The following is a 26939-nucleotide window of genomic DNA, read 5'->3' on the forward strand; positions in this document are numbered from 1 at the left end:
TCAGGTTTGAATCTTCTTTTCATTCTCATTAAAGGTTTACAACACACCTGGTTCACATAGATAAGATTTAATTGTGTTTAGCATTAGTGCACTGTACTAATTAAATAGCAGAGGGATCATACTCAGAACTGTAGACTATAGTATACTGTGATTCCAAAATAGCAGCACAGTCACAGAGACCACAACATGTTAGCCTTGTGAAACCACTGGATCTGATCAGAGGTTGTGTGGATGACATGCACCTCTGCTGTCCCTCTACTGCAGTGTACTCGATTAAAGATGACAGGCATAGAGACACACACACACACGCACACCATGAACCATCACATTGGGCCTCTCAGCCTCCTCTGAGCATCCTAATCCCTGAGGACAAAGGCCAATGTTCTATAAATACAGATGAGGATTCAGTATTAGAGGTTAATTCTTAGCCCCTGATTACTGTTCAACATTATGGGCCTGCTCATTCATTTGTTCCAAATGCTAGATTTAGATCATTCTGCTTGCAACTTTATGATACAAGAATAGTTGTAGACAAGAAGAACTGGTCTCTAGTAATTGTATGATCAGTAAAACAACATATACAGCTGTATCATATTACAGCTGGTTGAGGAAATGGCAAAGAGAAAAGGTCTGTTCTGACTAAACTGTAAACTAGAATGATGGAACACATGGGACACAACAATGCTATTAAAGAGGTCCTAGTACCAACCATAGTGTACTTGACCTGCACAACCTATATGAATAAATTATGTGTTTACTAGACACACTGTTCACTTGAGTTATTAAGTGAAATGTCATTCCTCAAGGCACACAGAGAGATTTTTTTTGGCAGATTTACAAATGTAAATTTTAAGTCCTAAGTGTTTTGCTCTTTCACAAACAAACATTTTCTTGTATGTTCACACACACACACACACACACACACACACACACACACACACACACACACACATATATATATACACACACATTTTTAGCTATGAAAACAGGCTGTTTCCGAGCAAATTTGGAGGATTGAAGTACTCAACATAATACTGTCAAAGACTAAATAATGCATTCATAACAATGTGGGGGGAAAAAAAGCAATATTACTTATACATCACTTTTTTTTCAAAACATAATTTCCCATGTCCAAAGATGAGAGTGACAGAGTGGATCTGTCAAAATAATATCACTGGATTCTAGAAAAGTTACAGCAAAGATGAAATAATCTGAAGGAAATAATCAGACTACCTGCTGAAATTGATATTTACTGCAATGACTGGCAATATCTACACATGTACTCCTTCAGTGAAAGCTTCTTTGTAGATATTGGGTGCTTTTTATGCCATCACCATTACAGACTACCGTGAGTGATTGTCTGAGTCCCATGATGCTTGTTGAATTACTTTAACAATTGTAATTAAACATTTATTTGAGCTCTTTGGGTTGAGTGGATTGATACATAGCAATGTAAAGCACATAATACCAGTATGTTGTAGAACGACAGTGGTGGGGATACATATTTGTTGATTTTTGATCCATCTTGGCCATAGTTAATAATACAAAAAGTGTTGTTCTCCCGCTGTGTACCATGATACATCTGTGTAGCATCATTGTCACTGCCACACAAATCTACACTAGTTTCCAGGGTGTTCCAGAGTTGCAGTTGCTCATATTTCCCACAAGAGGTCGCCATTAAACATGCTGCCAGGTGAGAGGCTGTCATAACCTCCAATCAACTAACAGCCACACAGTTGCTATTGGATGACCCACATCCCAAAATATGCTGCTGATACTGACACCGACGGATACACTACTATACATGACCTGGCCGCTGCACACTCAGTGTGTGTTTGGGTCAAATATACTGTTGTGTGCTATATGAAGACACTGTTACTATATTTGTGTGTAAAGTGTAGACTTTACTCTCTATAACAGATTAAAATGCCTTCACTAAGCAAAGCAGCTCAACAAACTATCAAGTTAGACACTTGATAGTTTGTTGAGCTGCTTTGCTTTGCTGTCGAATATTTTAAATAAATCAGGGGGTCGCTTGGCCCTGTGCAAATGCAGTTTTATAACCCTTGCATAGGCTATGTCTTGAAAATCTGTAAATAAGTCAACATGGTACAGGATTTAGATTTTCCATACTATACACCTTTAAGAAAGGCAGGCAAATGTGATCCACTCACACATTTTATTTGCAGGGTCAAGAGGAGTGTCAAGTTTAGCTGTAAGCCTTTGCATTGAAACCACTTACATTTCAGTATTTTTTTATCTAGTTCAGCATGTTTTTATGAGCGCACCATACCTTTACATTTTTACAGACAGTGCTGACCTGCTGTTGTATGTGCTTGTTGATTCATCATTGAGTTATCTGACCAAAGCTGTTTTCTTTTTCCCCCATTATGTCGAGACTGTCAGACTGGTAGACGTAAAGTTTGAAACTAAAATATCTGTTGAAAGACCACAAAAACACCAGTATTAGATAGCAAACATACTGATGCTAATGCTCAAACAAATGTACAATATGGTAAAATTAAGTTTAAAATGATAGTTTTATATTAACAATGGATCACATGTCTACTTCTTTGTGAAAGGAGTCACTTGTAGTGAAAAACACACAATCATCACCCAACTCTACAGTTCAGACAGACAGACAATTTAGCAACTGGATGGGGAACATAGTGGAATATTTAGCTACAGAGTTAATGCTTGATATTTGGCTCAGGAGTTGGTGGAAACCCAAACAGTGCTAATTGGATTCTTGGACTTACTTATACTGAGTGGCCAGAGACACAACCCGAAATTGATGCGAATGATGCTCCATATCTGTAGTGTGTAAATGGGCAACAGTTTGTGAGCAAGTTTGTCCTGCACAGTATGTCATTCTTGTGTTTTGCTTGTTTGCGGTGCTCCTAAGTGGCGAAAAAAATCAGTCATTGCATGTTTATCTCCATATTTGGACTTTTATCAATTATTTTTATAATTTTTTACCCCTTCCAGGCAGAAATGTATATTCCTCTTTGTTCCTTTAGTTGGATATTTGAGTATCACTGTGCAGAATGATGTATATGCAGAGTTTGACATTAGAGGACCGTTTTCACATTCATCTGCTGAAGATGGAAAGTTTTTCTGTGTTCATCTTAAATCTGAGTAAAAGGCATGAACCTACAAGTATGATTTGTGACATCATAACTAGTTTGGAGACAACTTCCACAAATGTGATATGGAAACTTCAAGCAATCTGATTGGTCAACTAGACATTTAGAATGTGATCAAATCAGCATGACAGCACTCCCAGTCGTGCTCAAATTAAGCAATATTACACGAGGGACTAGAAATGGTCTCTGTTGCTAGGTCGTTACTAAGGGTCGGTCTACTTTATGGAGTAGTAAACTAGGTTTCATTACATAGGAGTCTACTGAAGTGACTGAGTGTTTTCCAGGTATTAGTCATACCCCATGTATTTCCACGGAAACGGAGATGAGACTAGCAAAAGTCTTGCCAACATGAATACATTTTGTTTATATATTTTTTTGTTGTTGGTAACTGTTGTGTAATCACAATATTACACTCTAGGGTGTGCTTTACCGTCATTGTTGGCACTTCAGTGATGCTTATTATATGTAATATTGCTTAAATAGACTTTAACCGAGGGATACAAGATGTATCCTACTTCACTGTAAACTTCTTTTAAAAATATTAATAGATTTCAGATTTTTCACTGAGGAAGACAGAGTAGATGTCATTTTAAGGATTCTTAACACCACGCCCTAAACCATGTCTGGAAGAGTCTGGTCATTTTTACTGTTCTCAATTATTTCTACGAAGATAAATGTAAGGCAGAAAATATTGAGGGTGTATCTGACTAGAGATTACAGTGAAGGGTGAGTAGTTACAGTCTAATTTTTCTACTTTTTAAAAATTTTTCTACTTAATATACGGGCATTATGCTTTCACTCTAAAAGTTTGGGGCTGTTCACCTCCATATTTGGCACAAAAAAAAATCCTGACACAATCCTGCTGAAAGATCCCGTTGTGCCCAGATGATGCAGATGATAATGCATTATCAGAATCCCGGAGTTATAGTCCAGTACAACACATGATGTCAGCTCCATTGTTAACCGCACCAGGCTCAGCAGCCTCCAAACATCTATTGTTTGAGGTTATTGGTTGAATGCTTGCCACAGACACTTTTTCACTTGGGAGGCATCAGATGGGAAAACATTACAATCTAGCAGCCATCAGCGCATAACTGAATCTGAAGTCACAACTACACTTGAGACCTCAGAGATCACGTTACATGGCCAGTATTTAATACCTTGTGTTGAACTGTGCACTGATTGCTGTTAACACTAATACTTAGAGTTCTATTAGGATAAGTGTTTCCTTTTTGATAATTCAATAGTAGCGTGATGAGTATTATTTCACAGCTTTAGTATGCAAGAGATATGGGATTGAGTTACATCTTGACTGGGGATGTGTCTCTGTAATATACATATCAGTGGCAAGGGAGGAGAGCATCATTACCATAAAGACAGTTTTCAGAGTGGTTGCCACAGGGAGTCAGCTCTTTGGGGTTGGGCTGAGGGTGGGAGGGGCTGGGGGTGAAGCGAAATGGAGGGGCATGGGTTTAAAGTACACTAGCCCACACATTATAAACCCACACATTAGAGACTAGATGGATCAGTTTTTATCAATATAGTGCAGTGTGAATGTACGTACTATATGTACAAATGTATGTATGCGTATCTGCCTGTGTGTCAATATATCTACAATGTATATCTACTTTTCTGATAGCACATTACGTGATTCCAAACTTCAATGCTGCTATTTGTCAGACAGGATACAAACATCTATACGCCTCTAATCTGTGACCTGAGGGCTTATTATGATCAGAACATTGATTTAGATAACAGTGCAGCAGGTTTAATACTGTAGTAGCATCATGATACTGAATACATTCAAATAGTACGGCCACAGAATAGGATCAGTTTTCATATGCTAGTCAACAACTCTGGTTATGGAGTACAACAAACAAGTTCCATTGCATTTATTGCTGTGGTTGAGAGGGAGTTATTGAGTAAAGGGATTTGGCAAATGTTGAGCATGAGTCAGAAAAACAGTAGGTGAGCAAACAAGAAAAGAGCCAGAAATCAATTGAGAGAGAGAGAGAAGACAGAGCAAATCCCATTATCAACCAGTGCTCAATACTGGAGATATATGGATGGTGAAGGCCTGGGTCTTTCTGCGGATTAGAAGTGCCTCTGTCTTCTAATTGATTTGGCCACAACATGGCCACGAAATTTCCTCCCTGGGCCGCAGCAGATGATTCATTGGAGTGTTTAGTGCATTTTGAAAGCACCGAATCAGCAAGGACTGAGGTTGATGGAAGGTTAGTTATCAAAGCTAAATTTTTCAATCTTCAAGGAGAATACTGTCAAAGTCTATAAAATGTCTATAAATAAATATATGATAATGTTATATGACACTAAAGATTGACAAAACAGAATATTGTATTATTGATTGTCTAACAGTAAGTTTGCAGTTGACAAAACAATAGCGCAGCAGCAAGACATGAATCTAAGCAGCTAAAATTAATAGTTTATTCTTCAGGCCATATGATAGGCATACATACATGTGTGATGGATAGTTTGTTACTGTAAATAACAATAAAAGTATCTAAGACTGAGCTTAACATATCTATGGAATATAATATGGCATTGCTTATATTGGCATTACAACTTCACTGCCAAGACTTATTCATAGCATGCAGCAATGGGCCAGTCCCCAGAGCATTTACAATGAACACTTGCTTGTGCAGAATTAATGCAATGATAATTAATAGTAATTTACAGTGAAAGTCATTATGGAATATAATGTATATTATTTTTACATAAACATAGTTACAATTTGTCACTATTTAATAGTATGGTAAAATATCAATGCACATAGGAGCATATGAGCACAGCTGCTGGTGCCTAGCATAAAATAGCATTTTATTTGGTTCTTGAGTTTGTTGGAAAGCATTAAGCAAAATAAAAGAAGCAGTATTACATAACATACTTAACACTATGCACTTGTAGATTGGTTGATAGTGCCGTGATTATACTCATTTATTTAATTATTAAGATATCATGATAAAGTCACCTCACATTTCCTATGCAATACAATAATGGGCTCAAAGTTTGATCTTCTCAGAGTTTCAACATACTTAAAACTAAATTCTATAAATATATTATCTAAATCATGAGCGTGAACCCCAAACCATAAGCAAGAAAACTAATTCTGTAAAGAAGTTGAATTTAAAAACAAGAAAACAGAAACTTGCAACCAAAGCTGCAATCATGTAATCATTTACCTTTTAATATGGTGTAAAATAGCTGATCTCTATTCTTGGAGCGTTTCTCTGCTATTTCATGTCTTTCCGTCCATTGATCTCAGTTTGTTCTCAGTTCAGTTTGCTCTTTTTTTTCTCCAGTTTTCACGTGGCCACCCAGCATGTGATTGACAGCTCGTGTCAGGTAGTGGATTCAGAGTGAGCTACAGGTGACAACATGTGCTGGTCTGCTGTCATCTGATCAACTAGTCACAGGCGTCTAGCTGAACAGATTCCCTGATCTAATCTGACCAGTGATGACATGTCATCATTCAACTGCTGGCTGTTGAGGTGGTGTCCAGCAAACGGCATGAGCTTTGTAGACAATTGGTGGACTTTCTGGGGAAGACCTGGTCTGATTAGGAGAGATGGCATACATCCCACTTTGGATGGAGCTGCTCTCATATGTAGAAATATGGCTGAGTTTATTAGTGGACCAAAACCATGACAACACAGAGTTGAGACCAGGAGGCAGAACTGCAGTCCTACACACCTCTCTGCGCTTCCATTAGAGCAGTTACCCACCCGAAACCACATAGAAACTGTGTCTGCCCCCCGACCACCAAATCAATTAGACCACTGAAATCAATTAAATCTAAAGAAAACAGAGGAGGAGATATTCATAAAAATCTAATAAAAATTAACACCACTACTACAATAGTATAACAAAATAGGAGAATTAAATGTGGACAAAGCTAAAGTTGTATTAATGAGCGATCTAATCTCAGATCATCATATTATATTGATTTATTTTGTCTTACTGAAACCTGGGTGTGTCATGAAGAATATGTCAGCCTCCACTCCTTCTAGTCATATTAGTACTCACATTTCTCGAGACACTGGCCAAGGAGGTGGAGTTGCAGTCATTTTCAACTCAAGCCTAATAACAAAAATATCTATGTCTAACCCTAACCCAACCCTTTAAAAAAAGAACAAAATAAAACAAAAGAGGTTAGCTCCATGGTATAACCCCCAAACCCACAAATTAAAACAAACATAGTGAAAATTTAAAAGGATATGACATTCCACTAAACTGGAAGAATCTTGCTGGCAATATAGTCTTAAAACATATAGGAAGGCTCTCTGTAATGCCAGAGCTGCCTATTACTCATTATGAATAGAGGAGCATAAAAATGGAGTCATAACTCTATTGATCCATGTATTCCTATAGCTCTCAGTGGTAACGACTTCATGAGCTTCTTTAATGATAAAATTCTAACTATCAGAGACAAAATTCATCACCTCCCGCCCTCAAAAGACAACAATTTATCCTCAAACACAGGAACCTTAGAAACAACTTTTAAACTTGATATATATTTAGGCCGTTTTTCTCCAATTGACCTTCCTGATCTAACTTTCTTCATCTAATCCACCAACCTGTCTCTTAGACCCCATGCCAACTAGGCTGCTTAAGGAAGTCTTACCCTTAGTTGGCACTGACCAGTCTTTAATAACAGGCTATGTACCACAGTCCTTTACAGTAATTGTAATTAAAAGAGCCTACTCTTGAGTGCATCATAGCACAGAGAAAGCACTGGTGAAATTTACAAATGACCGCCTAATTGCATCAGACAAAGGACTTCTCTCAGTACTTGTCTTATTATCCTTGTCAGACAAAGGACTTCTCTCAGTACTTGTCTTAGTGCTGCATTTGACAGCATTGACCATCATATCCTATTACAGAGACTGGAACATTTAATTGGCATTAAAGGAACTGCATTAAGATGGTTTAAGTCCTATTTATGAAATTGATTTCAGTTTGTACATGTTAACAATGAATCCTCCATGCATGCCAAAGTAATACATGGAGTTCCACAAGGTTCTGTGCTTGGACCAATACTATTCACCTTATATATGCTTCCTTTAGCTAATATTATTCAGTAACACTCCATGAATTTTCATTGTTATGCAGATGACACCCAAATATATTAATCAATGAAGCCAGATGACCAATCTTATTAACTAAACTCCAAGCATGCCTTAAGGACAAGACCTGAATGACCTGCAATTTTCTGTTACTAAACTCAGACAAAACTGAAGTTATTGAGCTTGATCCTAAACACCTTAGAAACACATTAATGATATAGTTACTTTGGATGGCATTAACATGGCCTCCAGCTCCACCGTAAGGATTCCGGGAATTATCTTTGATAAGGATATGTCATTCAACTCCCACATAAAACAAATACACTGCTAGGTGTATCTAGCATGGAAGAGATAAGCACCCAGGTGTCTGTAGCCAACATTTGCACCTGGGCACACATTAGATACTGTATGTGTATGTGTATATGTACTGCATGTATATTTGGTAACACTTTATAATAACTGAACTGATCAGTAGTAAGTCATTTATAAGACATTAGTTAATGATGAACTAATCATGAACAAAATATTAATATACCTTTGTAAATGATTAATTAATGCAATGTTAACATCACAAGTATCTTGTAAGTCATCTATAAATAATTAGTTACTTATAAAATATTCATGAATAAATCATTTGTAGTTCGTAGGTCTGTGGGAGTGGGATAATGTGAACCTATGCACGTTGGGACCTAACAGTGTAGCTCCTCATGCAGGTGAACAGGGGTTGGGAACTCCCATGTGTTAGCTCCATACCATCCTCAACTACTTTCATCATCTTCATCAGGTATAAATGATGTGTAAATGTATGACTAAATCATTTATATGTCATTTACAAGTGCTTTTGCATCACCCTAATCTAAAGTGTAAACAAGTAAGCCGAGTGAAAATAGAGGAATATTAGTTCAACCAACTTTATTAAAGTCAACATATGATTATATCAGACTTGATTAAACTGAGTAAAACTGAATAGTCAATTTTAAACATTTTTACCAACTCAACTTTTTTATGTATGATGTCAAATGTACTTTGAATAATTAGTTAGCATCAATACAATTCACATTTTAACAAACATCATAATGTTAACATTCAATTGTTTTTTTTTGTTTGTTTGTTTGATAACCAATTCTTGCAGTTTAAATTTAAACATTGTTTAAACTTTACTATGGAAACCAACAGACAATATAAATCAAAGCAGAGGTCAACAATTTTTAACAGTCAGATGAACAGACCTGATGTTCCCTCCACAAAAATTACAATTTGACTCTGCAATGTGTTTAGTCACCAGTAATCAGTTTCCAAAATGACAAACAGACAATTTTAAAAAGCTGCTAAATGTCTCATTTATAAACAAAGTCCATTAAACCAGGAACTTCAAAAAGCTTGACACTGTGCCACACATAGTGGAATACACAAAAAAGAGCCGTGCACAAGCTGTGTTAGGCCAACAGCCATGTTTGATTATGTGAGTCAGGATAATGTACTTGTAGGCTGGTTTTAGCCTCAATGGTTTGAGTCTCATCAAGCATCTTTGAAAGACTTGAGAAGTTTGAAAGATTTGAAAGAATATTTCAGACTGAAGGTGTCAGTCAGGACAAGGAGAATGCAGCATTCACCAGCCACATTTTTAGGACCAATCGGCACTGAGGTTCCCACCATATTGATACATATGACTCTGCTGTTGCCTCTAAAACACACAAATACACCACAATTATTAGAACAATACACTGTCATAGGGTGACCATATTTTCAAACCCCCAAACCAGAACTCTTAAGTTTACTGCAAGTTCATGCACACACACATGTATGCGCTTATGCATGCACAGTAGGCATTCTCATCAGGATGGGGGACAATTATTTCAGCACACCTACCGAGCGCACCTTTCAACACCATGAACAGAAACTCAGCAGATGAAAAATTATGTTTTGTCTCCCAAAATCCACCAAGGTATTTGTCAGTGTGCACAAGGGCAGGCTGCCGGCTAAATGGCTGACTTGACACATTGTCTGCCAGATTTTTTTTTACAGACAAAACAAGATACAAATCTCTTTGCGGCCTATAAATGACTTTACAGGCTATAACATAAAAATAACTTTAACTTACATCTTCACAATGCTATGCCACAAGCTGGTTGCGAGTTTACAAAGATTAAAACTTCAAAACATTAAATCACAATTGCACCTTGTTAATAACAACCAAGGAGCCTTTAAAGAATGTAACTGACTACATATTGTAACTGCAGCTTTTCTGAGGTCATTTCTCTGTCTCAGAACAACATTATTACCTGTTGTTAAACATACTGGTGTCACTCACTGCCGTATATAAAGGAATCTGTTCAGCTGGACATCTTCTACTAGTTGATCAGATGACAGCAGACCAGCACAAGTTGGCTTCTTGTAGCTCACTCTGAATACAGCACAGAAAAAGCTTCAGTGATCAGTTCACTGAATGTTTCAAGTCCCAAATATGTACAGCTATGTTACAAATGTAGCCCGTGGAATTAGATGCCACACAGGACACAATTACTTCCGGGGTTCTTGTAGCTTTAATTTTATTGTTGACCACATTTGCAACAGGTCATTTTAACAGAGTGTGTAAGCTACTGAGTCCTTTTAGAGAGCAGCTCATGTGCTTTCACAGCCTGCGGCAGAGTTAACACAAAAAATGATTTAAAAGAAAAATAACAAAAACAAAATTTGGCAGTGGGCTATGACTGTCGACAGAAAACATAAAATAGAACCAGATAAGTACATATTTAACAGCCATAAACCCACAAAAAGTAGCCTGGAAATGTACAAGGTATACTCGCAAAGAACACTTACATTTTTCACAAGTTTCACCAACCCCACTTGGAACTCCCCGAAGACGGCACAACTCAACACACTGTTGTTTACCTTCAAACAGAGTTCAAATGAATGTAACACCTGTACATTTTCTCTAGTAACAAAATACAATAGCATGGTGTAGCTTTATGCACGCTAACATTACCTTGCAATGCAACTGAGAACACAGTGGTCGACGTCTGGCGCCAAAATCCAAGGACATCAACTCCAAGAGTGTCTGAATCAAACCATCTCGTTAAAATATCGACAGATAACGTCCTTTAGGTATTTGTACAGGGATATTTTACAAGATATGTGTATATTTACCTACTACTTTACACAATGCAGTCACAGCACCAACCACTGCAAATCTCCAGGTTGTTCGCACGTAAACAGGAAGAAAGACTTGCTCAACACTGCCGCCTTGTGACCAAACTCGGCAATAACAAGTGAGACTGTCACAGCCCACTTACGGTCTACTTCACATTTTAATTAAATCTAAACAATTGTACACTCAAAAGAAAACAACAAAGAACACATGTATTAACATTCAAACAACTTTGAGAGCTATCACACCTAAGTGGAAAATAACATCTGAACCGATTTACCACCCGGCTACACAAATCTAAGGTTTCTCACCACGGTACAGTGGAGTCCCAGACTTATACAGCTGATGTGTTCATTGCCTGTAAAGTTATACTATCACTGCATGCCATTATTGAGGACCTAGTTAGTCTGGTGCGGGTTTCTTACTAAAAATTTAGTTAAACATGCAGGTTGTAGTGTGTGTTTGCATCTCTGTCACTAATATACAGACCTGTACAGACCTGTTTGTTTCCTCCAGGCGCTAATGTTACTGTACAGTACACACATTAGTTTAGAGACATGGTTACACTAACGCTAATTGACTCCTAACACACACATCTATTGTAATAATATTAGCAACAAAAAGAATAATTTATGAAACCAGTGTTTACTTACCAGTGAATATGTTTCTGGAGAAACACTAGACATGCATGCTGTCTGTTAGCTAATGTTAGCTTCTGTTCGTAATATCTATTTAGTGCTAAAACATCAAGTTCTTCAGGTTACAAGTAGTAACATGAGCTGCAGCTCCTTTACAGATGGAAAGTCATGAAAACTGAAAAGGCCTGTTTCTGTTTGTTGTTAGAGCAGTTTGAAATGTTCATGTCACGTTCATGATTTAGATAATATATTTATAGAATTTTTTTGGATTTATGATATGTTTTTAAGCTGACCTTGTTTTGATTCCACACCCCCGTCCTCATTACCACCTTGAGCAAAGCCTAAGAACAAAAACAAACAAAAAACTAAACCTCCCTGAATAAATAAAGGTTTAAATAGGTTTTTAAAAATCTTTTGCAAGTCCTGACAAACTCATACTCTAAAAATTGTGTTTATATACTACGGTACTGAATGGTTTTGCCAAATTGGTGGGTGTTTGGCACTGCAGACTAGACTCCACCTCTTGCACAAGATCAGGTTTAGAGAGGAAGGAAATGTGGTCAACACATTAGTTAGAGCTCAAGGATAGAAACAGTATGATTCATTCAGCCGCATTGACACCTTAAATCTGTCTCACATTAGTAGCGCGGAAGTTTAACTTGGAGCAGAAGCAGAACTTGTGCATCTAAAACATGTCTAAGACAGCAACACTGGAATGGACGTGCCTTAATATCTAACAGGCAACTAGGCAAGACTGCTGTAAGGTAGGTGTGTAATCTGTATCCAAGAGGCCAGTTAAATAGGACCTCTCTGCCTTTCTCCTTTCTCCCCTTTCAGTGCAAATCTAATTGTTGGGACTCTGTCTTTCCGGTTCATTCAGACTAGTGGGTTTCAGGTCTCACTTTAGGCTGCTAAAAATACTTTATCCTCATTCAATTCCCACTGAAACAGACATGTAATTCACTTTGACTGGCCCCATCAGTGTCTTCTTTGTAGTCAGCCCAGATACCAGAGGACCACCCACATGCTGAAAAGTGAGCAAGTACACGGGATTTATAAAGCAGCCACTGTGATAGCAAGCACAAATGAAGAGAAAATAAGATAAATATTTCTGTCAGGGCACTGGGTGTAGCACATTGTGCAGCTGTACAATGTACAACAGAACTGTAATGTGACAAATCACAGCAGTTTGCTCCATGTCAGCTTGCGATGTGGAGGCGAAGCGCCAGGTAGTAAAACCAGCTGCAGGATCCTCACACCCTTGAGTGTTGTGCACTTTCCCAGTGAACTTCCCTCACAGATGCTGTAAGCCCAAGGCTGTAATAGCTCAGGTTCAGTGGGTCAACTTTTACACTGCAGGTAGCCCAAGGTTAGTTTGACAATTTAATTTGGTCCCTGAGCCACCCCTGCTATAAGGAACAGTGTCAGAGGATGTGTGTGGGTGTATGAATGCAACAGTTTCACCACAGCATAACCCTGATGTTGAACTGTTTTCCATTTCCTAAATATGTTTTTGTGGAAACATAATGCTGTCCAGATAGGCCTTTTTTATTCGACATGTCACAGTAGGAAAAGTACAGGTATAAATAACAAAAATAAGGATGGCTGAATTTCAATCTATTCAATAGCTGCTTCAGTTTCAGGGTCCTGGTATTGTGCATGTTCACTCACTGTCACACTGTCATTGCTTACTGGGACACTTGAACAATATGGAGCCATTGATAATTATATTAGTGGCACCTGCTTTTCCAAAAATGCATTCTGTGAAAAAGGCCTATTAAGTTTATTTTGTAAAGTAAAATATCATCAAAATATTCACATTAAACTTATCTGAAACATGTTGACTAGTGGTTTTTGAACCTACATTCATACTGAACATCATGTGCAAATTCACTTGAATTTTCACTTGAGTGATTTCCTCTGGACAAAGCTCCTCCAGAGCCACAGAAGACATTATACTACAGTTTTCTGAGGCTGAGTGGTACCCCCTGTGACTGGTAAATTGACTTTAACATCTGAAATTGGTGGAGTGGAAAACAGTGTGGTCTTGGTTAAATACACAACTTCCCCCTTGCGTTTGCACTAATTATTGCCTGTGAACATCCGGTGGTGAAAACAAGGTTGGTGAATGGTATGAAATGTCTTTGTGACTGCCATAATGAAATGAATTAACAAGCAAATGAATGAATTAACAAATTAAAAAAAAAATTGTTCAGGATTGTGGATTGTAGATAGATAGATAGATAGATAGATAGATAGATAGATAGATAGATAGATAGATAGATAGATAGATAGATAGATACTGGTTGCAGTTGTTTTGGATATTAATCTGAACTGGCTGATGCATTCTCATAACTCTCCACTCTAATAATGTGATATTAGACAGACAGATACATATAAATGGAAGCAATTCTCATGTTTCCAGAAAGTGCTGCAAACACATGTCTGTGTGCACATACAAATACACATACTCAAACACAACTAAAACTATGCTTTCAGCTCTTAATTGTCTGAAAGCCTCTGAAAGCAAAACAAACACACTGGATTACAGCACAATTTTCTCATCCTACTGCAGTACTTTTTCGGACGGATAAATGAGTCATAGTTTTCACTGTAAGAACTTGAGCTTAACGTGGGAGCTTAGAGGTATCAACATATATTTGATTGTTGATATAGTATTCGATCCTGTGCTTTTCATCACCCATTGTCAATTCAGGTCAATCAAATAAGAGCTGACTTTGTGATAACCCATGCAGCAGATACTCAGCCACACTGCACTTTATCTTATTGATTACATCAATTAACTTTACAACCCTCCCTCATGTTACATTGTTACATGCAGACACAGATACTTGTATTTCTGCTTAATCAGACACAGACACTGAATAAATAGCAGCCCTGCATCATTCACTGACTGTATTTCCTGGGCTGGACTGGTGTGGTGGGAGTGGTGAAAAGTGGAGTTTGTTTACAGTGCTCCTCCCATGTTCCCTCTCCCCCTCACTCTCTGTTTTGTTTGAGGTACAGCAGGCCAGTCACTCCGTAGACCACTCTCCCATTCATAGCATACACCCTGACTCTCTCTCCCTTCCTCTGCTGCCTTCTTCAGAGCCATCTCACTCCCACTTCCAACTAGACTCTACAAACCAGCTCTTCAAGGTAAGAAACAAACACACCTCCTCAAGTTCTCAAACACTTATTTACATGCGAACATACAACCTTATGCTCAAATGGTTCATTCACGCAGGTAAGTTGGTCATATTGTATGAGCTAATGAACTGTCTTGTATGATTTAACTTGATCTGCTGGGGTGTATGCTTGCGTTGTTCAGCCACACTTGCTTCTTTCTCAACCTCCTAAGGACCAGTCCCTACAAGCAGAGGCAACAGCATGCGCAAATATGTTATTTGACTCCCACTTCCACATGGCTGTCTTTACAGGGATACTGTCAGTGTTAAAGTTTGAATGTAAACTTAGTTCTGACTGGCTGATTCTTCTTGTTGACCCCTAATTTAATTTAAACTAAAATGCTGGCTCTGTTGCACTGTGTATTTTATCTACCTTATGCACAAAATACAGAGGAAGAGGTGGTTGTTCTGCAGGGGAGTTGATGAATAGGGAAAGAGAGAGAGCAGAAGCATCCATATAGTAAACCCAAATGTATGTTCTCTAGTAGACCTTGTATGTTGTATCAAGTGCATTTGCAAGTGCTCGCAGTGTAAGAGTGTAAATGAATAATGGCATTGGCAAGACGTTCAGCAACAGCAAGGCATTTTTGTTCAGGGGCACAACAATAACGATTAATATCATATCAAAGAACAAATTAGGTTACTTTCCTACAAATGTACTTTTATAGAAGCAAAAATACTGATACAAAAAGTAAATACTAAAAAAGGAGAAACTGAATTACCCCCACTATAGTTGTCATACATTGTCCACAAACTTCATTATGGTCCACAAGAGTTTCTATTTAAAAATGCTTGAATCATGGGAGCGTAAAGTAATTGACAAGCAGCCTGGAGCCAGCAGGACGAGAATGATGTTAAGGACTAGTCTAAACACCAGCTGGCCAGTAAAGCCAGAGATCAATGAGCTCATGTTACTACATGCTGCTTTTAGAGATTTTTTCTCTTGCATGTCTTCCTTTAATAGGAGCAAATGATTTGGTTAGTTATAACCACAGTTATTACTTTACACAGTTGAGACACGGTGTATTAGTAATTTTTGTGATTTGACATAAAGCAATCATTCTCTCATAAAGTTATAAATATTTCCATCAATTTAATGAGGGAGGAAAAATAACATGTTCTGTTTTTATCTTGTCAGCGTTGTAGGATATAATTGCAGACCTATGTCACATGTGTCTAAGTAAAGGTAATTGTGAAAAGTAAATAGCAGAAAAGCAGACAGAAAACCTCGGATTTCTTATAACATTGCTGGCAGACACTCAAATCAAAATTTGACAGCACCCGTAGAGGACCTCACACATGTTTGTTGACATGTCCTCAAGTGTTAATCACACCTTGTCTAACAGCTATGACTCGCTTGTTTTTACTGAAGTTACTGTGGTAACCTTTAATCCAGTTATTTAAAAAAAATAACAAACATTGCCATTGCAGTGTTGTTACATTCTGCTGCCAACATAGAAGTCAAATATTTATTTGAGATTTATAAAGCTTAAAAGAAAATTCTAAGCTACTTAGGAGTAAGAAAAAAGTGAAAGATAGAAAGCTGCTCATTGCACCGACTGTCTAACAGTCTGATAATTACACCTGTGACAAGGCTGAGACAGCACTACCTAATAGCTTTACACTCACACAAAGGTATAGGTATGATGCCGCAACCATTTATGACCAAACATTGCTGAAAACACAGCGTCATGTTGCACTTTTTCAAGAAAGAAAGTATATTATTTTCCACCTCCTACTATTTTAAATAGAATATATCCTTATTATTACATAACAGGACATGGCTGAGCTTAGTTGTAGTTTTCACTATAAATATTCACATACAACATATACCAGTGATAACATGCACAGCATCATAAATAAGGCACAAATAGCATGCTAGAATGGTAGAATAAAACAGAAAATTAGATTGAAAAAAATGTACGTAGTGCATTCAAGGATGTATGTGTGTTCAGGGATAAAGAGCTGTGTTTCATGTTACGCTGTGTGTGATCCCGTAATTGCTTCCATATTCTGCTCTATACTGCTCTATATTACTACATGAAAAATGCTTGTGAGAGGCCGGTACAAGAGCAACAGTCTTACATATGAGGGACATTATTTTGAACCCAGCGGATGTGTATATTCTCTTCATCAAAGCACAAATGGTGGATCTGGCATGAAACACTGTTTTCTGTCACTGAGTATACACTTGAAACTCAAACAGAATGCAATCTGGCACGCCAAGTCTATGAATAAGATTAGATTTGACCGAAAAAAAAATCTTTCCGGGAGGTGAGTTTTTTCGCAGGGCCTGCAGCTTGGCATGAATGTGTTTGTTCTAGATATCAGTGTTAGGAGTGAATGTCTTCCTCATGACCATTAGGAAGAATTAAACACAAAACAAACCAAATGATCTTCAGGGACAGGTTTCGCTGTCTGGTGGGGTTTGTGGAATATTGAAATATGGCAGCAATTTTGTGTTGGATATTGTAGCTCCACACCCACACTCTCCACAGTCTTCCTTCAGACCTGAACAAGTTCTTCCAATTTATGAAGTGTTTTGAATTTGATGGATACAGAATTCACAAAGCTTTCATTAGTGCATTTAAGCCTAAGTGTGTCTCCTGTTCAAATTTATATATACACACAACCTTTGAGAATTTGAGGCTAAATGCGTGAGGTTTTCTTAAGGCAGCGGAAAAAAGAATTTTAAGGTTGTAGCTGAGAATAATGGAATAATCAATAATGACTAGTCAAAGATAATCTTATGGGATTAATCTAACTCAGCACTGTCCATTATAAAAATTAAGCGTTATAACTTAAAAGGCAACTGAGACAGCCAATCATAATTCCTCATATTTTTCATTATGACTTTATTTCCTTTTATGTGTTTATTAAACCTGGAGATATTGCTTAGTCCATCAATACTATTAATGCTGCCAGCATTGTTTCCATCTTAGAGTAAATAAAGTGTACTATTATTGCTCATCATCACTTTTCAAACCTCTCCACACGTCATCACTTTGAGCGCTGAGATGCTTTTAGTGAGAACCACACACACTTTTTTTCCTCCGTTTCTTGCCTACAGGAAATGGCTTCCAAGCGGCAAATTTGCTTCAAGTGTCGCATAGCAGTGGTCCTGCTAGTCCTCTTGGCTGGTATTGCAGCTCTCATCGCTGTTGCCATCATCCAGGACACCTGGAGGTCTAAAGAGTACAGCTTCCAGGTGAGCACATGCACAAATGCCTGCAGATACACAAACAAACGTGTCAGCACTTAACCTTTGGCTATAAGTTGTCTTCACTTTCACATTTAAAAGTACATGTAGGGGCTCAAAACACACTCACACAGCGGAAGAGAGAGACAGAGACAGGTATACAGATACACATACTTCAACCCCCACACATCTTCCACTGTGAATGTGTTGCCAGATGCTATCCAGATGTAAGGGTCAGAGGAAGGAGGTTTTCTCATTTGTCATTTTGGTGATGGACGGTGGCCCTGGTGGACCATGTATGGTTTTTAAGGAGGGTTTGGGAGTGGGGGTGGGGGTTGCAGCAGCCTTGACAACAAAATATACTTTAGGGCTTTATGTCTTCTACTACACATAGTCAGAAGTGTAATCAGACAGACCAAATGAATTAATTAAACCTTGTAACATTATTTCTTTCTTTCTTGCTTCAGTATGGCATAGTGATAGACTCGGGTTCATCTCGCTCCAACGTGTACCTGTATGAGTGGCCAGGGGAGAAGGAGAATGAAACAGGAGTGGTGACTGAGATAATGAACTGTAGAGTTGCTGGTGAGTCTTTATACCTACATTGAGTAGAGAGAATTACAGCTTTTATATGATCAACATTTTCCTGTATTGAGTTTAAAAAACTGAGTGGAAATGTTACAAAAAGAAAATGAGTAGAGAGAAATGAAGCACTTTATGAAAAGAAAAGAAAAGCTAAAACTTACAGAATATTTTTGAAATTTGAGACAAGCTCCTTAAACGTTTTGTCAACTAAAAATGTTGGAAACATGTTTACTTAGACACTATATCTCCTGTTTTCCATGCAGAACTTAAAAATATGATTCTAGCTTGGCCTTTTGCTCACAGGTGACGGTATCTCAGAGATGAAAATTGACCAAGAGAAAGATGCTGCATCATGGAAAGCCTTCCGTGCCTGCATGGAGAACATCACCAAAGCCATTCCTCCTAAAAAACACAAAACTACACCTCTCTTTTTGGGAGCTACTGCTGGAATGCGGCTGTTACAGTAAGGAAATGCAGAAATGAGCTAGCTTTGGGGTATTTTCTCGTTATTACTTATAATGTATTAAAGGGTGACAGGAAGGAACAGAGCAATTTAACTTCATTTGTGCATCACATGGTTGTTCCTAAATAACACTGAGTCACCAGGAAGCGTGGCAGTAACAACATGTCTACAATGCAAGCTGGGACAAGATTCAAGAGCTTAGATAGCAACAGTGCATCACTGGGGTTTTCTGAATTTGGGATTTTCTCACGATTGTGGCTAGATACACGAGATGCTCACTGAGCCGTACAGGTCGTAAAAGTATTGGTCCTGGTCCCAGGGCGGATTTGATTCTTTGCTCTGTTCTACAGTTTTGCGGTCACTAGTTGTGCTCTGTGGTGAGCACTGTTTGGTATTGTTTTTGTTTTGTTTGCTTTAATCTGATAAAAATCAGTGTGCATATGTCCAAAGTTTAAACCCTCCATGTGTAGATTTTTGTGAATCCTCTGGATAATAAACAGTAAATGATAAGGATGATGTTTCTGATGTAGTTAGTTGCAGTTAAATTACATTGTTTCCATTTTTTCCTTTAATCCTTCCTTCCTTTTTGTGCTTTGATTTAAGTGAGGCGGATGAACAGAGGTCCAATGAAATCCTGGCAAGTCTCAGAGACTACCTGAGCTCCCTTCCATTCATCTTCCAAAATGCCTCAATTATTACTGGTCAGGAAGAAGGGCTGTATGGGTGGATTACTGTCAACTACCTCATGGGAAACTTCCTAGAGGTAAGCTGAACAAGGTAGAAATGTACTGTAATGTAAATGTAATTCATTTATTCATCTATCTGAAGCAACAATCTTTGTTTTGAAATTGCATGGCAATCCATGAATTGTTGGGATATTTCAGTCTGGACCAACTGACCAAGAGGCCTTGCCATCCCTAGAGTCGCGCTACTAGCATGGCTAAAAATGTTAAACTTTAAATCTCACTTCCCTCCCTGTACTCTCCTGTCAATTACACTGCACAGGTGGGTCAAAGTGTGCTTGACCCAAATATTAAACATAAAAAGAAGAAAACACTGTATGCTGTGATACAAACAGGGCCATCATATGGTTCATATACTAAACTTTTCTATTATATTTGCAGAAAAACCTGTGGAACACCTATGTACGCCCGGAAGGGGCAAAGACAGTGGGATCCATGGACCTTGGTGGAGCATCGACACAGATTGCCTTTGCAGTCCAGGACGATCTTATGGGGCCTGACTACCTGCATGTCAAACTGTATGGTTACCCTTACAATGTCTACACACACAGTTTCCTCTGCTATGGCAAGAATGAGGCTGAGAAGAGGGTCCTGGACAAAGTAGTCCAGGTATAAAGCTTTTCTTTGTGTCTTTTCCGTGTGTATGTTGTTGATATGTGTGGTGGCAGTGGGGATGTGTGCTTTTTTTGCATACATGTGCAGGCCAAAATCCATTAATGCCTAGTTAAGAATTTATCAGTGAACACTGCTGTCCCAGAGTCGCCAACAGGCTGAGGGAGACCAGTCAAGGATGCATTATGTCATTAAGAATATTGATCGAGCTGTGAATGCCTTCAAGCTAGTCTGGAGAAATGCATTAATTCTGGTACATTACAGTTCATTCTTGAAACTAATAGGAATTGTAGGAGGAGAAATACGCTATGCTGTGAGAATACAATATGTTGCAGGTATAAATTTGCACAGTGCTGAAGCATCATGTCTTGAGGAGAAAATATGTATTTACATCAGGATCTCAGGGTAAAAGTCATGTTATATATATATATCTATGGATGATGTTAGTAAATGAAGAAGCAATATATTCTTAACTCTTCCCTCTTATCTCATCCTCCCATGTCTCTTCCTGTCCCCTTTTTACTACTATTTTTCATTTCCTTTCCCATCCTCCATTGCTTCTTCTGACCTTTTCTTCCTCCTCTTAATACTCCAGGAATCATCTGACCCAGCCTACATTAACAACCCCTGCTACCCTAAAGGTTACAACTACACCATGAATTACTCATCCATTTATAACACAGAGTGCACAAAGAAGCCAGCAAACTACAACCCAGATCAGGAACTCCTCATTGTGGGAGCCGGCGACTCAGACAAGTGTGAGAGCATAGTGAAATCAATATTTGATTTCAGGACTTGTTCCTCAACCCAGTGCTCCTTCGATGGGGTCGAGCAGCCACCAGTCACTGGAGATTTTATGGTAACACACAGAGCATATGAGACACATGTGAGCAGGCAGATGAAGATGCAAAACAACTGACTACATGGTATGTTTCTCCTGTTCCTGCCAGGCATATGCAGGATTCTTCTACACTGCTAGGGCTCTGCTGATGAATGGCACATCAGATTTTGATCAGTTCAACACCGCAGTTAGGAAATTCTGCCAGACAGAGTGGAAACAGGTAAGTTCTTCATATTGGTATACAGCTAAGATAAGAAGGCATGAAGAATTGAAGGAGGGAAATAATAGAGTAAACCTAGAGAACAGGTGGAAGAGGGAAGAGGAGAATAGAAAAAAGAAAGGAAAAGACAAGACTGCCGCAAATAAAGAAGTATACACATATGGAAAAAGAAATATACAGAAATTCTACTTTTAAACCAAATGGTGTGGCAAATGCTACCACTACAGCACAATAGAAAACCACCAATAATTTCACTAAGCAAGAAAGGGCAGAATAGAGCATCTATTCCTAAGGAAAAATACCTGCTTTGGCATCACTGATTGAGGTGTGGCCACCGCACTCCCAGTAAGCCAGCAGTGTGTCAGCATTTTCAGTTCTGATTTATTGTTGGTGTTCCTGTAAAACATGTGATGTCACAACTGCTCTTACAGGCTGGTACACAAAGAAAATATTTGGTATGGTTATTTTATAATTATCACTAGAAAAACTGGTATTTCTGCCTGTTGACAGTGGGGAAACAGCTAGCCTAGCTCTGCTAGATGGTATCAGCACCAGCACTTCTAAAGCTCATTAATAACACGTTATATCTTGTTTGTTTAATTTGTACAAAAACCAAAGTGTAAAAACATGTTAGGGCGTTATGTGCGGGACTATTTTTTGGCCGGGATGCAGTAACTTCTCTGCTGATTGCCTGGCAACCTCACAGTGATGACAAGACTTCAGGGGTTCCTTGCTCTGGGCCAAGAAGTCCTTCAGAAGTTATGGTAGGCAGATTCAAGTACCTTTTATATAGAGCCAGGCTAGCTGTTTCCCCCCATTTCCAGTCTTTATGCTAAGCTAAGCTAGTTTGTTGGCTTAGTGTATAAGCGTATATAATATATGCGTAATTTCGATTTGCTTAACTGTAATTTGAAATTGGTCTTGGATCTCACATTGTTTTGCCTTGGCCTTGGTCTTAATTGTTACAAGTCTCTCATCTTGATCTTGACTTTAACACTGCTATTTTGATATTTGCATTCATTTTAATGAATTTGTGTAATTTTTCTTCCTAATCACAGGCTAAACCAATCTTTGCATCTCTTTCTTTCAGCTGGTGGAAGAAAAGACATGGATCTCTGAAAGATTCCTTCGGACTTACTGCTATGCATCTCACTATGTCTTCACTTTGCTGGCAGATGGATACAAGTTTGACAATGAGACCTGGAAAAACATTAACTTTCAATCACAGGTTAGTTCAACAAAAAAACATTACATTATCACTGCAAGAGTTGAAGAAATAAATCCAAACATTTTTACCAAGACATTCCTTCCTCCAACTACTGCCTTCTGTTGTCCTTTACACAACCACAAAGCATATGCCAATGCATATCCACAGTATTCTTTATTCTAAGCATGTGCTTATCTAGATTTGCAATGAAGTAATGCTCTACTTTATATAAAAGAGAAAATATGAGAATACATTTATGGCAGGTTGATGAGAATTGTCATGCCTGAGCTGTCAGCAGTCCCATCATAATGTGTCAGAAAGCCTCTAGCATGACAATATAAGTGTGAATGGGGCCACCCATTGGGACCCATTAAAGTTGGAGGGCTGACATACTAATGATCTGCGCTCAAAAAGTTGAGGCCAGAGTGAAAGACAGGCAATGTATCACTCTGGGACGCCCTCAGGATATGGAGGATCTTTCACAATGGAGCTCCCTCAACAGAAGGGGATTCCTAGTCTTTGGCACTCATGAGTCATAAAGATAGTAGCTCTCGAAAAGTCACACATCACAGCTGCATTTTCCAAATTGTATGGCCGTTACCCTTTAGACTTAATCACAAAAACGTTCCTCAACAACTGGCAATGCTCACAATTTCCTATGTCACCAACAAGAGAGTTAGTGTGCTGTGTGTGCTGTTTAGTGCCTTTGGGTGTCTGGGAGTCTGACGGTTGATAGATACTTGTAGAGGAAGTTTTACAGGGGTTGCGTTTGGGTGATGTGACTCATCTTTTACCCTTAAGCTGTAATTGTGCAGCTTTATGACAGGGCTGTTTGATATTCTCATCTTCTCAAGACATGCAAAGTGATGTATTAGCTGACTAGAAGCATACACTTGAAAAAACACTGTGTACAGTAAGCAAATTCACAGTGAACAAAATGCAATATCTCTTATCTTCTTTTGTTTTGTCTTCTCTTCTCTACAGGTAAAGAAAACCAGCATAGGTTGGAGTTTGGGTTACATGCTGAGTATGTCTAACATGATCCCGTCTGAAGTGAATGAAATCCCCCCAATGACAGACCCTGTCTTTGCCGGCCTTATCTTTCTATTCTCAGCCATAACCATTGTAACCACTGTCTTAGTTTTCATCATTATCATTCGCACCTGCTACTGAGAGTTTAACATTCACAAAAGGAATGATCTGCCATTTTAAGCCTTGGGGGCTGCTGTAATCCTGTAAGAATCTGTAGGATCCTTCAGTAGCATGTGCCAAGGCACCTGTACTGATCGTTGTTATGAGTATGTTTTTATTTTCAGCCTGAGCCATTAACTGCCTTCTATTTCAATTATGAATTTTATGAGTGTCTAAAAACTGAAGTAAGCCTCAAAATGAAAACCCCTCACTGTGTATCCTGCTAGTGTCTTTGAGCTAGCCTCAGATGTGAGACTTTGTTTTATTGAGACAGTTAAAAAAAACAAAACAAAAAAAAACAGCTCTAAAGAGCATTAAAAACACAGTTCATTTTTATCTCAGGGAAACTCACATGTGTTTAAGTAATGGGATCTTTTTACATTTAGTTGACTATGGTCTTTTTCAAGCGCCAGTAAAGGAAAAAAAAAAGTTGTTGTTTACAGACAAAAAAGTGACACACTGGTTGTCAGAATGACAGAATATGAAAGGGCACCCAGAAATGTCCATGCTCACTCTTTTTTGTTGAACATTGTGTCATCCCAAAAATTGTTCATTCTCAAAATGAGATTATTTATGTGCATGCACACTTGTGTGCTACACACATGGACCCTCAGGCAGAAGCATGAGTTACAAACTCACCTATTGATTATGTTTTTCTTCGTGTAGAATATATATGTAATTGCACTGAATGCGTCTGCTTTACTTACAAAATAGTAGCACTTTGCTTCAGCTTTATTGTAGTGTTTTTCACTGTGTGTGAACTCATTGAAAACTATAGGTACATAACAATACTCCATACAATACTCAATAAAAACCTCCCTAATAAAACATGTATTGAATGTGTATTGTGCCATTGTTTCCTTATGATTTTGTAAACAAAACTCATGTTAGATTAAGTCACACAGTTTTATACAGTCTTTTTCCAAACAATTAATAGGTTTAAATACAGATGCAATTTATTTTCTGAGTTTGGGGGATTAGTCAACCTGTTATGGTGATGAGTATTGAATGGTAGTGCTACAACACTGCTTAGTGTTATTTTTTCCCACCAGATACATCATATTTATTCTGACCTTGTGTTGTTCCATCCCTGGGAATGTTTTTATTCTGCACTTACAGAGAAGAGGACTGTTGGATAAACATGATACAGTGTCTAACTAATCGGGTAATTAAAAGTTGAAAGGTGCAGTGTGTAGAATTTAGTGGCATCTAGCAGAACTGACTTGGCATAAATGGAATATAATATTCATAAGTATGTTTTAATTATTGAATCATTGTGTTTTCGTTACCATAGAATGAGCCCTTTATATCTACATAGGGAGTGGGTCCTCTTCCATGAGCCCACCATGTTTCTACAGTAGCCCAGAAAGGTCAAACCAAACACTGGCTCTAGAGAACACATTTTGCGTTTTTCGCAAGTTTCTGCTACTTTGGTATACAGATTAGTCAGTCAGATTCATTACTTCCCAGCTTGGAAATGGAGGGGGAGGTGAGGGGTATTCAGTTGGTTGCAATCTGCAACCTCACCGCTAGATGCCACTAAATCCTACACTCTGGTCCTTGAATGCAATGGAACAAAGTTTAAGTCAAGTCAGTCCAGTAGTTTAAGCAAACTTCTCTAGAGAATTAAAATATTGTTGAGGAATATGTCCTGATGCATAAAGTCTTAGTTGTGTGATGAATTGACAGACGATTCAGCTTTCTTACTCAGCTGTTAGTGTCTCAGAGTGCAGTAATCTAAATACAGTGTTATAGTAAAATGAGAGCTTGTATGTAGCCTTTGATGAGAGATTTATTTCCATCAGTAGCATCTAGTTTACAGATATAAAATGTTCATTTATCAGTCAGCAACAGGATGGAAGAGGTGTTGCAGGGAACGAGCAATGAATCTGACTGACTAATAAGTGCACTAAAGTAAACACACTTGATATTTACATCCAACAAATTTAAGGCTGGCAGGTAGTAATATATATATATATATACTATTCTTCAAGTCTAAATTATCAATCTACAGAGAATAAAGTGGTAAAGTAAATATCTAAAGCACCAAAGCACCGAGACCTGAGCAATTTGGGGTTCAGAGTCTTGCTCTAGGATGAAGTGTGCAGGAGAGGAGGAGCCGGGGATCAAACAACCAACCCTGCAAAAAGTGAACGACCTGCTCTACCTGCTGCCTAAAGTACAACAAGTACAATCATGGATAATTATGCCTGCTTAAATTGAAAAGCCTCTGTGTTATTTGTGACTTGTAAAACTCCTTGTGACTCATTAGTATCCTACACACACACACAGACACAGACACACAGACACACACAGAGCTCTTCCTCTAATAACCTTTCACTCATATTGTGTACTACAGTGCACTCTAGTGGTATTGTGTTGTACCTGCAGAGTATACACTACAGAGTATCCACTGTTTGAAACATTTTTTTATTGAAAGATTTGTCTAAAAAGAAAACAAAAAGAAAAGAGACATTTGAAACTACAGCAATATCCACTGGTTCTACAGACACTCTCGGAATCACAATTTGAAAGACATGGGAGGCATGTGACCAAGCAAATAAAAAAATAGCATCATCAAAGTTATTTCTGTTTCATCTTCTTTTACACACGTGTACAAAAAAGATCTCATAAATATTACTTTTGTTCTCGCTTCTCTACTCTCTCTCTCTCT

The 26939-nt window shown here is 38.2% G+C and overlaps 1 protein-coding gene and 1 long non-coding RNA gene across 4 annotated transcripts; one reads left to right on the forward strand and one right to left on the reverse strand.

Moving 5' to 3' along the window:
• Positions 1–9127: 9127 nt before the first annotated feature.
• On the reverse strand, positions 9128–11462 carry LOC137191769 (uncharacterized). The gene is made up of 5 exons (XR_010930442.1): positions 11378–11462; positions 11217–11288; positions 11051–11122; positions 10513–10634; positions 9128–9914 (listed from the first exon to the last, which is right to left on the reverse strand). It is a non-coding gene; the product is annotated as an uncharacterized lncRNA (long non-coding RNA).
• Positions 11463–11576: 114 nt separating this feature from the next.
• entpd3 (ectonucleoside triphosphate diphosphohydrolase 3) lies at positions 11577–25108 on the forward strand. Of its 3 annotated transcripts, none has more exons than XM_067602150.1 (11): positions 11577–12784; positions 15126–15175; positions 18275–18412; positions 18871–18988; positions 19292–19451; positions 20055–20214; positions 20576–20803; positions 21402–21665; positions 21757–21867; positions 22958–23095; positions 24059–25108. In XM_067602150.1, exons 3-11 carry the CDS (start codon positions 18278–18280, stop codon positions 24245–24247), a joined length of 1503 nt encoding a protein of 500 aa, XP_067458251.1. In that variant the 5' UTR covers positions 11577–12784; positions 15126–15175; positions 18275–18277; the 3' UTR covers positions 24248–25108. The 3 variants fall into 3 exon arrangements, with proteins under 3 accessions (XP_067458251.1, XP_067458249.1, XP_067458250.1); XM_067602148.1 differs by having other exon boundaries at positions 11577–12780; XM_067602149.1 differs by lacking the exon at positions 11577–12784 and having other exon boundaries at positions 12818–15175.
• The last annotated feature ends 1831 nt before the right edge of the window (positions 25109–26939 follow it).

Source organism: Thunnus thynnus, chromosome 10 (assembly GCF_963924715.1).
Source record: "Thunnus thynnus chromosome 10, fThuThy2.1, whole genome shotgun sequence".
Taxonomy (NCBI): Eukaryota; Metazoa; Chordata; class Actinopteri; order Scombriformes; family Scombridae; genus Thunnus; species Thunnus thynnus.